Genomic DNA, 15,688 nt, shown 5'->3' on the forward strand with positions numbered 1-15,688 from the left:
TCTCAGGAAGTGAAGACTGAATTAATGTGACTCTCTGGGTGTCAAAAGTAATGTATCTGTATATCCACCACGTACGTGAGAATACATGCACTGTGTGCTGCATTGCTGTTTATCAGCACTCCCTTTTAGCAAGCATGCACACCTTAATAAATCCAGCAATTCACACTTAAACATGAGAATCAGTCCCATCACCACATGATTGGTGCCCCTTAAATTCTACCTTGATCTGTAGCTCCAAAGCAAGAAGCAACCTCACATGACACCATTTGGACTTTGGGAAACAATTCTCAGACAACATGTGCCCCTACTCTTCAACAAGTGATTTCTGTTTCAAATTTACAACCTGAAGGGGTAGCATTTTGTTTCCACTGCAAAGTCCCACAAATGAGAATTTCCTATTCGTGCGGTGAGTTTCAGCGGAGGCCTCGAGAACGAAGAGTTGGAAAGGATGGCCGAGCCCCCTTGAAGGGGCAGGGGGTCTGATACGTGAGCCAGAAAGGTACAACTGACCTGGCCATGACTCATTCCTGAATTAGTGAAAATATTATTGCAGAATGTCAAACCCTTGCAAAACACTGAACCTAAACAGTGGATCGTTTGATGAAAACCAAAACAAAACACAAAAACTAGAAAGTGTTTGTCAAGAGTGGTATCTCGTGTTTTCCAGCATGTAGACTAAATTAACTGGTCTCTGTCCTTATAACATTTTGACTACGAAAAATTGTGCAGAACAACTTCAGTGTGTGTTTCCAAAAAAAAAAAATTTGTTGAGGAAGAGGAAATGGAAGATGGCCAAGCCTGTGGGGCTGGGGGAGCGGAGGTCATGATCTATGAGCTACAAGTTAAGGTAAATTTACAACAGACCCTGCCATTGCTTACTCTTAATCAGCACCAATTTTTTTGCCAAATGTCATTGCTGGGAAAAATGGCAGTCCTCATGATCACATAGTTCAAAATGAATAAAGAGAGCCAGCGGACATGTTTCAGCTGCATGTTTATCCTGCATATGGGACTTTCAGCTGAATTACTCAGCAAGGGGGAGAGGTGTTGCTAATCAGCGCATCCTTCCACGGAGGTAGTGACGAGGGTTGGGCACTTTTTTTCCCCCTTCCTCCCTCCCCCTGTTCTCATTCTTCTGCTGGGAAGGATACGTGTGTGTGCCGTTGCATCTGGATGGCAGTGCATCACTGCAAAGGGCAGGGCAGGAGGAAATCAACTCCATCATAACAGATGCAGGCTCCTGGATCACACAGGACGACTTGATCAGACAATTGTGGGAGGAGCCTGGATGACCTGAGTTTTAAATAGTGGATCACTTGATCACTTCAGAATCCATCAGACGCGAAATCTTTCAGCGCAAAGGAATAACTCCGAGTATTTTGCAAGTTGTCACAAAAAAAAGATTGTGCTTTAAACTGTACATGTACCACATCATGCACACAGGTCAGGAAAAGGTTAGCAGAAGTTTATGTGCCATTTCATTTATTCCCATACGACAAATGCATCAAGAAACTGGGTACATGCTCACAATGGAAAGGATACGTGTATTTACATGTGGCTCTTAATGGGGAAACTTGGTTATAACTTGGTTATAGCATCAACAGTGGATGCCAAGCAAGGACAAGAGAGGGCACTTTGCTGATCAAGAATAGGGCCGACACATCACATACATGTACATGTACATGTACTCACACAGAGCCGGCAGGTACATTGCAAAATTGCTGGTAAATCACGCAAGTGATGCCTGATGAATAAAATTCACAACTACTATGGTACAACAAGATCAAATGAACACAGAGCTCAAATGCATCTAGAGAAAAGTTTCCACTGTGGATTATGCCACTTGGCACTTCAACAAAGGCTGAAATTACACATACATGTACATGTTCAAGCTATTAAAGCAAATCTGACGTAGAGATGGTTACTTTTGAAGACACAGATAATGTCAACGGCTGCAAAGTTGAAAAGAAAGTGATTTTTGCTTGTCCAAACTCATCCCCGAGCACAGTTCAGTGGCAATCTACTCATAGAGCCTGCCTGTGGCCTCCATGTATAATGCATGAGCATTGGGGACAATATCATTTTGGCACAATGCAGACATGTAAATGGGTCACCGGGTGGAAACCTGCAGAGTGTAAATGGGGGGTACCCTGGGCCTTCAACTTGCAGCTGAAAGATAGGTCAGAGTTTTCTGCCATTATGTTGTGGCAGCAATTGACTGTTTGTTGCCCCGGACGTACATGTAGATGTAGAGCGCTGACTGGGGGTAACAAGTGAAGCAGGGCCTACGTTGACAAGGCAATGGAGTTAAAGTGTATGGCAAGGCAAGGTCATTTACTCTCTTCATGAATAAAGAAAAGAACCAGCAATGTTTGTACCCAAATCTCAGTTTTTTTCAGAGTGTGCAGTACATCCAGTTCATACCTCAGGTGAATGCAACATCAGGGCAAGTTTGACATCATGATTCATGTAAATTTGCAGTGAAATTGGCAAAGTTGAAATGTGCCCCACTTTTTACAAATTCATCTGATGTCACAAATTTGCATTCATGCCAATTACGAACCAGCCCTTTCCGTAAGAAGACATTTCTCCCCAACATTTTTTGGGAAAGGGGACCCATTTATAAGATTGTTAGGTATTTTTAGTTATTGGTCATGTACAGGCATTAGATGGCATGGGAGATATCGATACAGAGGGGTGAAGTCAGTTGGGTCCTCCGTGTGACCTAGAAATAGAATATAGAGGGAGGGGGGGTTCAGTGTATGACAGGTTTAAAGAAGGGTCAAACCACAGTGCCTCGGCTGGGCTAATAAGAACCGAAGGTGATGAGTGACATAAGTGTCACACTTCTTGAAAAGTTTTGAAGGGGTGACTTCCTGGAAGAGACCTCTTCCTTACTTTTGGAACTTTGCTCTCAAAACACCAACCCCCCCCAAAAAAAGAGAAAGGGCTTTAAACCAGTGGGAAAATGGCCCAGCACATATGCATAACACCGTGGGGCTGCGAGAGAGACAATTTCCTGTCAGTATTGTAGAGAGGGAACATGTTTGCGAATTCATCCTTGGCAAACAATAACTTGCTTCATAGGGAATCATGAATGATATCCCGTCATTCCTTTGGACAAACAGCTGGTGATTAAGGTGCCAAGGACATCAACGACAAATCCACTGGTGATCTACACTGTACAATGTATTTCAAATTTTAAAAAAATGAAATATGGCACTGGTTCACTCAGTCTTCAAGACTTTAAAGCAGAGTTTGCATGCGTTACTCTTGATTCTCAAGGACGCAGGAAAATGAGTTGTGAGCAATACTCTCAGGTCATAACATGCGAATACAAAAACATTTGGAAATAACCTGTAATGCAGGAGCATACTCTCATATACCCACGGGTTCTACTCTTGTGAGTTATACTCTCAGGAGTATACTCGTGTTTGAGTAACAAGCTCAAATGCAGCCAAAGTTTGTAACTGAATACAGTTCACATTTAAAAGCACTAATCAAGGATGCACAGCCTATCCACTCTAAGTGCAAGCATCTCCTCACTGATAACAGAAGCACTTTTTATTTGATCATATAAAAAACATCCTGTTCCAGTGACATACGATACTGCAAGAATTGAATTGTTATACACATTGTTTCTACTGACACAGAATTACCAGTACTGGAAATCAGAGGTAAACTGAGGGGAGACACAGGGGTGTTGCTCTTTCTGCCAAGCCACAGAATGCAGAATAATTTTCAAAGTGGCTGTTAGTGGTAATTGTCCATGTGCAGTGTAACAGTGCAGTAATCTGTGCTGGTACTTGGCATGGTCTGCTTTGTTTTTACTCTCCTCAGCTTTACGTGTGCATGGCAAAAACTCTCCATTTTTAAAAATGTATTTAAAATTTTTGTCAATTTTTGTTTTTGAAGAACTGCCATTCACAAGAGCCATCTGTAGGTCTTTTTGTTTTTAAATCACATTCCAATTAAAAATTATCTACAGGAAGGGCTTTACTGTAACTCCTACAATACTCTTGTATTGGACTATTTTGTCTCCACAACAGATTTCATTGACAGTAATTTGGTGCGAGAGCTCCTCCATTTCCGTGTCAATGGGCTACGTTGTATTTTCGCACCCAGTGAGCTGGAAGCCAATTTTCACCCTGGTGCAGAGTTGAAACTGTCTGCCATAGAACCATCTGAAAGGTTTCATTTTGTGCTTTCGATGCTGACGATCATTTCCCTGATGTCACTATCTGTCCATGCACACTCTTTTTACAGCCGAATGGCAGGAAATCGGGAACACAGTGAACTCTGAACATCGATCACTACGTCAAAGCCAAAAAACTGACACTGTGTGGATTCCATCTGTGCCAGACATGCGTTCTACGAGTTACCAGATGTTCCCTAATCCCAACTCTCCTGATATTTACACTACGAACCTTCCTGAATCCTCCCAAATCTGCCGTTGTGCAGCAAACCAATGGCACATTCTAAAAGTGCTTTAACTTTCAGGGGGGCATGAAAGCTCCATGTAAAGTACACATGGCCGGACCCTACATCTACTTTCTTTAACCCTGACAGTCTTCAAACCTCAAACTCTTGAAGGATGAAGGACTGTTGGAATTAATCCTACAAAATCTTCTCAAACATCCGAGAAAGTTTTGCACGATTCAGAACATCAGGGTTAATAATGAAATACTCCAGGCCTTAAGTTTGTCCCACTTGACTTGGGAATATAATCAGCCTGTTGCCTTTTGTAGGTTTTCACGCCCCTTAGACAATAAGAAAACCCTCTGGAATTATGCATGTTGAGTAATGTTTATATCATATACATGTCATTAGACAAAATTTCACAAGTAGCACTGATGTGATTCCATCCCACTACATGTAGATCCATTTCAGAAAACAAATATTCATCTTATTATAAAGTGGTGGTATATGTACAGGCATCTACATCCTGGAGGACCAATCTGAAAATTAATATTTTAATGTGGAATAAGGACGGCTCCGTACCTGCAGAGACAGAAATTAATAAAACTATGTGACAAGTTGCACTTTCATTCAGCCGAGCAATAGACTACAATATGACCAATGATAAAAACAACTGAAAACAGCCGAAAAAAGGCATAAAGAAGCTGAACAGTGGAAAATCTCCTAGATACTTTTGTACACAACCAGTGAGGACAAAAAGCTGAAATTCAAAACAAAAACAGCTGGAATCAGCTAAAAAGTTGAGAAATCTCATCCCTGAGACTAACACTGTTTTTTTAGTCAGCTGGCGACTGTTGTGGCAAGTCACAGAGCTATGACAAATAACATGATATACTTGATGCACTAATCATGTTGAATGAGGACAAGCAACATCCTTGTACATGTATCTGGGATTTCACTGGTTGCTGTAGGTGGGGACTCTTATTTCCTCTAATGGTAGTCATACAGGTCTGAAGGCACAAGCACGATCATTAGCGCACTGTGACTACGAATGAACATGTGAATAAAAAAATTGGGCTGAGCTTACACAAGGGTTCATCAAAGCCAACATGTGGTTTCATTGGTGGCTACTCTCCAGCTCAGAGACTGAGGCAGAGTTCAGTATTCAATGACAGACCTGCTTAGCTTTTCACCCTACCCCTAAATGCTGCACACCCTGCAAGTGGAACGTGGAGCCACTTTTGATCGGAAACATACATGGGTATTAGCCAAAATCAGCTGAGAGCAAGATGTCCATGTGTACGCAGTAAGCTAAAGCGTGTATTAAGTGCAAAAGCACACAAGATGTTCAAGAATGAAGTCAAACACGACAACTGTGACCCTTTTCAGGGCTTCGGTGAGCAAGGAGTTGACAGAGGCTGAATTGAACATGCCACTGGTCAGGTTAATACAAATGCATCCCTTAACTCATTATGACAAGAGAGCTGAAATTCAATTTCAGCTTCCTTTTTTACAACCACCTGGTTCGGGTAAACGTATTCTTTTCTAATAACATTGATTGACACTGCTGGACATGCAGTGTGATTTTTGTTCATCACGTTACATTGATGTCTTACTCAATCAAACCAGTCACCTTCAATTTGGCTCAAACTAACCGTGTTCTGCACACCTAATGAGAAAAGGCACTGCCAAGTACAAAAACACACACACGCCAAAACTGAGGAAACTTCATAGGTCAAACATCCCTATTCCACTACATGTATTTCATCACCACAGTTTTTAATTTTGGGTGCCATGTTTAAAGCACATAATTTAATTTCAAGCACATACTTAAAGAGCCTCCGGGTTTTTTCAGAGTGTAGTTTGACAGTAATTACCGTGGATGGGTATGGTACCCCAAAGCGCCATGCTAAACTCAATCCAGGCATTCAAGCTCTCCGGTGTGGGAGCCACCTGGGACTGCGGGGTGAGGTCAGGTGTAGGTCAGCTGGTAGGACAGCTCAGGAAAGCAGCGTCAGCCAGTGGAATGACTAGGGTGCGGACAGCGTACGTGGCGGGTGCACCGTTGGGAATAGGACGGAACAGGATTCAGTGGAGCAGTAGCCTCCCGCCCAACTGGGCCCTGTCAGAAGACTCGCTAGCGGGGGGAAACGTGGAGTTTCTAATTGAGAGCTTGACGAATCCACTCTTGGTTTCCTTCCTGAGTGTGCACTCACTAACCCCCCTCCTCATCGCCCCGTGATGGGTGCACGCACCGGGAAGGAACGCACGCAATCTTTGTTGCGTGTGGCGCCATGCCAACAGACAAGGGTGTGGGGTGGCTGTGCACCACCACCATGTTTGTTTTTTCATGGAGGGTCAGGGAGGGGTAAGGGAAGTTACCGTGCTCTGAGGAAGAGCATGCTGCGTAATTAGCAGGAAACTCCAGCGAGGATGTATTGTGTCACCAGGTCTCAAGTGGGTTTCTGCTCGCTCAATGGATAACAAGTCATGTGCACTATATCTGTTTCATTATGCACAAGGGCACACACTGAAAAACCTAATGCGGGTTGGAATTACAGGCTGGTCTGCTGTGAAGTTTTGCGGTCAGGAAGACACGTAATTGAAAGCGCAAATCAAATCAATCTGATAGAAGGTTGAATACATTTCAGCTAATCACAGTCTGCAACTCTACAGGAAGTTCATGGCAGCATGCAGTTAGTTGACGAGTAAACACGATGACTGATGAGGATGAAATTGCTCACAGTCTACAAACTGGTCCACCTTTACATTCAGTGGTCCACTAACGCAAGCAGATGGCCAACAATTTCTATGCAAAAGACAAAATTTAGGCATTTTTTACCCCGAGGAATCCCCTGAATCTTCCAGGTTCTCACCACTGAGCAAGAAAGTATTGCTACTAGTACATGTACATGTACAATGGAACTGAACTGTGATTTCCCACATCTTCCAAAACCTAACGGTGGATTTTGAAAGATAGGGGAAGGAAAGGTTGGGGTCAGGATAAGAGATTTGAATAAAATGCTGTTTATTGCATGGAGCTAATTTAAAAGCCACTTATCAATATTAAAAGAGAGTTCAGCAATCACGATTCAGAACAGTGAAAAACTTACCAAAATGTTTTCATGCACTGATCACACGCATTGTAAACCTGATCTGGGGAAAGAACAAAGAAAAACAGGATTTACTCAGACTACAATGTCCTGGGGACTACAAATGTGGCTTTTGCAGTTGCACTTTCTTCTCCTTATCCCACACAGATGTTTACATCTCGGATTTATCAGATCACTGTTCAAAAGAACAGAAGTTGTCATCTATTATAAAGGAGCTTGACCTTGACAGCTCTGCTCGAATGTGGTGCATTTACACAGTCTTTACGCATGGTAATGTAATGAATCACAGTGCAATGGAGCAAATGTGGTCAGGCCAACTATTCATGTACACATACGTACAGAATAACTTTATGGTGTCACAATACACCAACACTCTGCCCAAAAAAATCACAAAATCAAAAACATGTACATACATGTAGACGGGCAGGACAAAGTCAGCCTGACAAGGAACTTGTGAGTGAAAAAAAAGCCGTGATGAAGATGAATGGAAGCTGACTGAGGTTTCAAATATCTTGCACTGTCTTGTCAAACCCAAATGAATATTTGTCGGCATGTATGTGCTGGTACATGTAGATTTAACTGAAGTAAAGAGCACTCAACTGACAGAACAAATACAGTTTTACCACTGCAGTGCAGCACTGGTACAGGCATGTACATGTACATGTATATTTCCCATCTGTTCAAAGTCGGTGGTTGCCACATGCATCTCTTGGCCATTTTCTGGAGCATGACGTGTATCTTGCAAGGACAAATGCTCATAGCAAAACAAACTAGGGCCGAGTCATAACAATGTGTTGATAAATGGGATATTTAACCTGATATTCAGTTGAATATTTGAATTTTTCGGTCAGCTAAGCCTCAGGAGAAGATCATTTTTCTTGACACATGAAACAGCACATAATTTTGAATGATTACAATAGCCCAGCATTTGTTGTATCTTTTGTGGCTTAACCCTAACCCCCAAAGCTTTTTTTTGGCAAGCTTAGAATGCATCCTCAATCCTTCAAAATCCGGGTAGTAATTGGATACAAATGCAGCCCTCCAAAATCCTCCATTATCTCTTGCATGTGTTCCTTTGAGGGGTGACAACTGCCTCAATCCTTCAAAACCCTCTCACAACTCCTGTCATTGTGTTAAAGCAGTGCAAGTGATAGGAGCACTGTGGAGGATTTCAAATATAATTTACACCTGAATTTATGTTTGGCTGAGCATAAAAACAAGGTCTAACCCAAGACCATGCCAAGGTGCATCCTTTGCAGTCAGCCAAACTTTTTCACCATTCACTCTCAGTCCTTTAAAATCCTCTAAAACCACCCCAAGAATTTGGGAGGATTGAGGAAGGCTAGGGTTGTCTATCAGAAGGCAATTTGGTTGCATAGAAAGGTCTTCCCTTTTTACTTCATTGCACTGCACATATGGATATTCACACAAAAATACAGATTCAAATATTTGATAACTGATCAAATATTTTCGGCGCAGGCTTATAACAAACCTGTACATAATGAATTTAGAATTTCATTAACAAATAATTAAGTTACTGCTATACACACATAATGTAAAAAAAAAAATGAAACTTACACATCAAGGAAGAAAATAAAGACTGGAATTGCGCACAAAACAATCATTTGTGGTCATGGGAATGGTATGCTTTTCCACTGTCAGCAGCATAACTGTACACATAAATTGTTTTGAAACTGCTCCAAATTTTTGCTTTGATTGTTAGAGAAACAGTCACACTGAGAACCAAAGTGTGGCTAAATGTAAACAAGTACATTTGAGAAGATCCCTTTATCAGATCCATGGATTTGAATTATTCATAAGACAGACTCCATTCCTTGTACATGTTGTAGTACAATTCCCACCACCCACATGAATAATGAATTAGCAACACCGACCTTCTATTCAGCCACCATAATCCCCACCCAACTCAATTATCCATGATTGTCTCATCTTCAATACACCATTTATAAATTTCACACTAAACCCCCCCACATATGCTGGTACATACACGCAAACAATTCACATGTACAGCATGTCCAAAACAAATTACTGCACTCACTCAAAAAAAACCAAACCTCACAAATCTCAAAACAAAGACCTAGGTAACAAACTTGCAGAATATCTTTATAGTAAGAGAGTGATGAGACTTTTTCCCCCAGCCATGATCAGCTAGCCAAGGTCACTTGTGATGGCCCTGCTTGTCAATGCAGGACTGCTGTGTGGGACAGCATTCTCCAAGCAGGTTTATGAATGCAGCCACAATGCCACGCCCTAGCACAGTTCATCTTTGTACCGCTGCTGCTGCTGCATGCATGCCCTTTCTATTATGATAGGCCTCGCCTACATGTACCTGTACATGTACATGTATTAACGCACAAGCACAGCTAACAATGTGGGCTGTACGATGCAATACAAACATATACTGTACAGCTAGGTACTGGTACAGTGTATTTCAGGGAGTGGTGAGCTCTATGTACAATATACCAACACATGCTCTAGTACATACCGGTATGTACAATGTAATGTACAATATGTCACAGTGCACCGCGAACACATTTTGCACCAAATATGAAACACTGGCCAGTTCCCTACTGCCAATGGAACAGTTTCATAACAATCAAGGGAAATGTACACAGCTCATGTATGCTGCATATGTTCAAGTATTTACAGATGAAGATCAACATCACGATCTGGGGCTTTGGTGTTTTGATCTCCAAAGGTCTTGTGTGGAGTAAGGGCGTGGCTTTTTTTTTTTTTCTAGCTCAGCTGGTATTTAAGTGAAATCAAGTTTGTCTTTGACTGCTGTACTTGTCCTCATGTAGTCAGTTCACAAGTTGTCAATGGTTACATGTACATGTACAGTAGTTCTCTGTGGTGGCCCTGACCCCAAATCAAAGACCCTCGTTTTATCACCTCCCCCCCCACCACAAAAAAGTGATATGGGTGGGAAAAAGAAACAAACTACATGTGAAATGAGTTTTAGTGCAGGTATGACAGAAAGCCAAACTAAGCCACAGTAACGAGAATGTTTTGCACCAAGAAAGAGGGGCAAATACATGTACATCATTAACACATGTACATGTATATAACTCCTTCCCAAAATACATGTACAACAGACGTGTATATCCATTTGAAAAGGGTGGTATTTTGGAGAGTTATGAAGCTTCAAGGAGGCAGACATAGCAGCTATTTGTTAACTTCTTGTTTCTCTCTCTTTTACCGCAGGCCGGGCAAAAGAGAGTGAATAAGCCATTTGCGAGTTAAATTTAAGTAAAATCTGGCACACTAAGTTATCTGATTGCACATAAACACAACGATTTGAATTCCCCTGATTAAAGACTCTGTTGCTATACATGTACCTCGTGATCCGGGGGGCAAGCTTCCACATAGCAACCACCATCTCTGGAACAGACTGGTTCCTTTGTGCCCTTCTTATCCATTGAGAACAGTGTATTGTTGCAAGGCGTCTCTTATGTAACTAAGTAAAAGCTTGCCCCAAATCACGAGGTATAGGAACAATGGTTTTAGTATGGAGAATTCAAGTTGTGTTCACGTGAATATAAAGAACTCAGCGTACCAGATTTGGGTCAAAGTTAACTCGCAAAAGGCTTATTGAGCATTCCATCTGTCACTGAATAAAATCACTGTACTCTTACCACTGCATGAATGTGATAATATTGGAACAGTTTTTTTTATCTGGAACTTGTTTCTTTGTACCAGAAGCATCAGCATCACTTGTGCGACTTACAAGTTCAGAAATTCCTTCACATGTTAGCTCGAGAGAAGAACGTTTATCAGTGCCACTTGCATTCTACGTGGAGAGCCCACGAATTACACAGGTACATGTAACAGAGCGTTTCATCAATCGGTCACCATTTGATAGACCTACAAGTACATGTAATAATTCAATGACATGTAATCAAGGACTCACCCATCAGATGATGGTGATTTCTTCGGGTTTATTCATCATTTTGGAAAAAAGCAATCACTTCAGAACGAATGCTACGTTTCTTGGTTGAGGCTTCTTGTTCGCCACAGTTAAAATCAAGCAGGTGGCAACTATAAGACTGCATGCACTTGCGAATGCTAACACCTACATGTACATGTATTTTCAAGCAGCGCTAAACACAGCTAAACAAACTGACGTGTGGATTTCACACACACAGTTAGTCAAAATCCCTTTATTTAGCCGCAAGAAGAAGAGATTCTACAACTTGTTTTAAAAAATGTTTACCTTTGGTCACTGCACTATAATTTGTATGATACAAACTGGGGCTACATTGTGTCCCAAAAGTACATCATTATTTACCTACGGAATGTACATGTATGTTGTCTGTCTTGCTGTTTAACAAACTTACACCTTGAATCACTGAGGCCCAGTCACAAAAGAAAGAACAAGCAAAACAGACAACGCCCCTCAACAACAAAATCAGTGGAAACAAAAACAGTGCCATTCTATGGGGCAGTTGATATCAGGAGTAAAGGTCAAGTGGGCAGTATAAATATATACATACAGTATTAATGAAAGAGTAGATTTTTTTTTCAAGATTTCATGGTGGGGGATATGATTTGACAGGAATTTTCAGGGCCTGTTTGGACAGCAAACCTAAAAAATGCCAGCCCAAAAGAACATTATTTTCATGGAGAAGTAAAAGGAAAACCTGTCCACAAGTGGACAGAAAAACTGAGCACAAGTTCGGTATTATCATTAGACTGTGTGATAAATATGTACTTACCGAATTTTACCGTCCATTTTTTTGTTTAGGTTGTGTTTTACACATTTATGGAAGTGGTGATATCTACATGTAGAAAAACCTCTTGCAACAATTCTAAGCATTGCTGTTTCATTAATGTTTCATTGCTAAATTTGTCTGCTAATGAAAACAATGAAGCAATGAAAAAGCTACGAGGACAGTTGAATGTCTCAAATAATATGAGCCCGTTGTTAACGCAAAGAAGAGAGAAAATTTAATTTTAAATAACGACAAAGTACTAAGGAATACAAAAAGAACATGAAAACTGAAAAGAATATACCCAAGAAAATATACACGTATGAACTACCGGAAGTGAACTGAGCTTCATGTATGCCTTGATGTTAATCAGCAAGAAAGGTACCAGTTGGTCAATGAAAAAAGAAAAAGAAAAACCCGTAAACAAAAAATTATTGTCTTGAATGAATCCCTCAAGAAAAATGTTCCAACACTTTTCCCAGGATCACCCCCGCTTTAAAGCAGATGCTTGAGATTAATCAGCAAGAAAGATTTAATGCTCCTTTTTTTCTGCTACCCCAAGACATTGATTAGCATCAAAAACAACAAATACACTACTACCTTCCAAGTTCCACTTCCCACGAGCCCACGCTAATCTGCGCAATTTAGCAACTGAAAACAACGGAGGAAAACAAAAGCAAGTATTAAAATTCACGACCTATACCGAACTGTTGGCACGGGGCTTGAAAATACATGTACAGAACCAGTTCAAAGTGATCTAGAAAAAAATACTTAGAGCTGTACTAACAGTAACTTTGTAAGGCAAGACCAAGCTCTAGCTTCTTAAATTTCAATGCAATTCATACCATAAAATTCAAATTTTTCTACAACTTCATGTACTTGAGAGATGCTGAACTGAATGATTTTGCCAGCTTCACATGCATGCTTGCGACTCTGTGTTCCATTTACAAGAACATAGTGGTCAGCAGTTTAAGTAAGTACATGTACATGCATTCAAGACAGAAACGTCTAATAAGAAAGCCGCTGTAAATATTCTGGAAGCCCATCCTAACAAAAACCATCCATGGACAGCTACAGCTGACAAAAGAACAACCCCCAAATATTCCAAGACCCTGCATGAGAGAATGCTTCATGCCACAGTGACTTTACAAAAGCACAAGGCTGGGTCCCAGCGTGGAAGCATCCTACAGAAATGGCACTGCAAGGATGCAGATACATTCAATAACTGCTACGGTCTTTTTAACCCCATGATTATACTTAAGTGTAGCCTACTATGGATACGTTGTATTGGCCATTCTTTAACATGTCCCAAAATTAAAAAATGTTTCCCTCAAAATATCATTCTTGAGTAATAAGCGGCATATACATGTACATAAATTTTGCGGTTTGTCTTGAAGTAATAAATCATCATGAAAGTCATGCTCCTAGCCTCTTACCCACTGGTGCGGGGGGGGGATTCTTTCTTGGCTAGAATAAAGTTCCTCAGCGCCAACACAAGTTGAGAATATGTTAAAGTCAAGTGTAAACCTGTTTGTGTGGGCACGGCACAACATAAAGAATACGCAAATGATGTTCGTCATGAAGTGTGCAAATCAATTGGGTGTTCTTGCAGGCAATATGCAGCTGCACAGAGATGGTGCTGTCCCATCGTCAGCCCGGCCTTGTTATCCTGCCACTGGTGGGGGGTACTTTTGCACATATAGTACTGTATGTACCACCAGCAATGGCAAAATAGTGCAAGAAAGTGGAAGAAAGACAAATAGAAGATACATGTAGGCCTACATGTACATGATACCATGCACTGATAGGAAATCAGTCAAACGCAGAGAAAAACAAACCAGCTGAAAGCAATCAGTGTCAAAAGTAGGTGTAATTTACAATGTATATCAGCTTAAAAAAATAAGAAAGGAAATTACATGTATATTTATTACATTACCAGCAATGAATGCATCAATAGCAAGTGTCGATGAGGAAAATCGGTTTACTAATAACACTTTCATATCCCAAATACACACAATGGTTGACTTTTACCATGTACACATTGGTACATGTAGTTTGATACTCATGACGAACATAGGGTGATTGTGTAAAAGTGGCTTTCTAATTGCAGAAATGAATTAGTTTATTAAGCCCCACATGTACGTTATCACGATTCAATGAAAATGAGATACCTAGTACTGTATTACTATTATCTTGCTCATATGGAATTATATTTTAAATCATTTGGGGAGAATTCTGTGAATCAAAGGATATACATGTAATGTACCATTATTCAAGTTAACTTTTCAAAGGTAAGCCTGATTTCCTTCAGCAACACTAAGATTTTTGTGTAAAATTTCATTTCAGAGATGATGAGGTAAAACTGCATTTTTAAAATCATTTTCTGCAATACAGGCCTACAGGACTTCAAATAAGCATGCATTTCTATATTTGGACATGGAGTTTACACTGAGGCAACTTCTTTTCTAAACTGCTGACCTGATCATTTCTTTTTTATGAGTGCTCTGTGTTAAGTAGACAACTGGATGATTGTCAAGAATCACAAATGCATGCATTTGGGGGATAATGTAATGACATGTACTTCTCAGAGTTTGATATAAACAACAGTCAGTAGGCCTCCATGGCCTCCCTATCACATTCACATGCATAGGCAATCCAGAAAAATAAAACGATTTGGGAGCACTAAAAATGAAAAATCTGAGCATCTCAAGCAAAATAAACAGGGTTTTGACGCAGGGATAACATTTACAATCATAATTTGGCTGAAAAGATAGTACCTAATGATGGTATATCGTTCATGTAGTAAGTAGGTAAAACGAGTTCATACAGCAAGCCGGCACGGATCATGTACGTACATGTACGTGTGCGTGCGTGTTGCACCGTCGTCAAGACCGTGTGCATTCACAATTACACAGCTGATCAGCACACAGTGAATGAGTGATGTAGACACAGTGCATGCAGTGGCAGTAATGCGACGCATTGTGTGTAACGTCAGTGTGGATAGCGCCGCCAGGGCGGTACGGCGCGGCGCATGTAAAAACCAGCAGGGCCCAACCCGTCAACAATTCCCCCAACTTACTGTCTTCGTTACACCTTTCGTAAGCGCAGTATTTGTTCCTCGCCACCATCCCGGCTCTCTCGACGCAGGACTTCACGTTCGAAGGACTGACGGTCCGTCTCCGACTCTCCGTAGCAGCCGCCATATTGGAATGAAAGCCGCACCGCGCACTCGCCCACTTGCCACACCCTCAGCAACATCCGGGTCTCTACGGCTCCACCCCGGGGTCACTCGGGGTCAACCTTTGACTGCTATGCCGCGCCCTTTGAAGTTGCAGGGACGAGCTCGGAAAATCGTCGCACGGAAGGACGCAAAGGCACATGCGGTCACGCAGGGGACAGAATTTCCGGCTGTTAAATCCCGACAAT

General features: G+C 41.3%; 1 protein-coding gene across 10 annotated transcripts in view; it reads right to left on the reverse strand.

Annotated features, from left to right (window-relative positions):
- Window positions 1-15,555, reverse strand: part of LOC110975860 (uncharacterized) — a 59,083-nt gene extending 43,528 nt beyond the window's left edge. The window contains exons 1-3 of one of the 10 annotated variants that reach the window (XM_022228698.2): window positions 15,342-15,555; window positions 12,863-12,913; window positions 7,533-7,575 (exon numbers count right to left, since the gene is read on the reverse strand). In XM_022228698.2, the coding sequence (XP_022084390.1) occupies window positions 7,533-7,575; window positions 12,863-12,913; window positions 15,342-15,465 (218 nt within the window). In that variant the 5' untranslated portion in view covers window positions 15,466-15,555. Of the gene's footprint in view, window positions 1-7,532; window positions 7,576-11,463; window positions 11,657-11,890; window positions 11,924-12,862; window positions 12,914-15,039; window positions 15,230-15,341 lie in introns of those variants that run through there. The other 9 variants (XM_022228703.2, XM_022228696.2, XM_022228701.2 and 6 more) reach the window with 9 other exon arrangements.
- Window positions 15,556-15,688: the final 133 nt, after the last annotated feature.

Source organism: Acanthaster planci, linkage group LG02 (assembly GCF_054643075.1).
Source record: "Acanthaster planci isolate LZ-2023a linkage group LG02, COTS_SCS, whole genome shotgun sequence".
Lineage (NCBI taxonomy): Eukaryota > Metazoa > Echinodermata > Asteroidea > Valvatida > Acanthasteridae > Acanthaster > Acanthaster planci.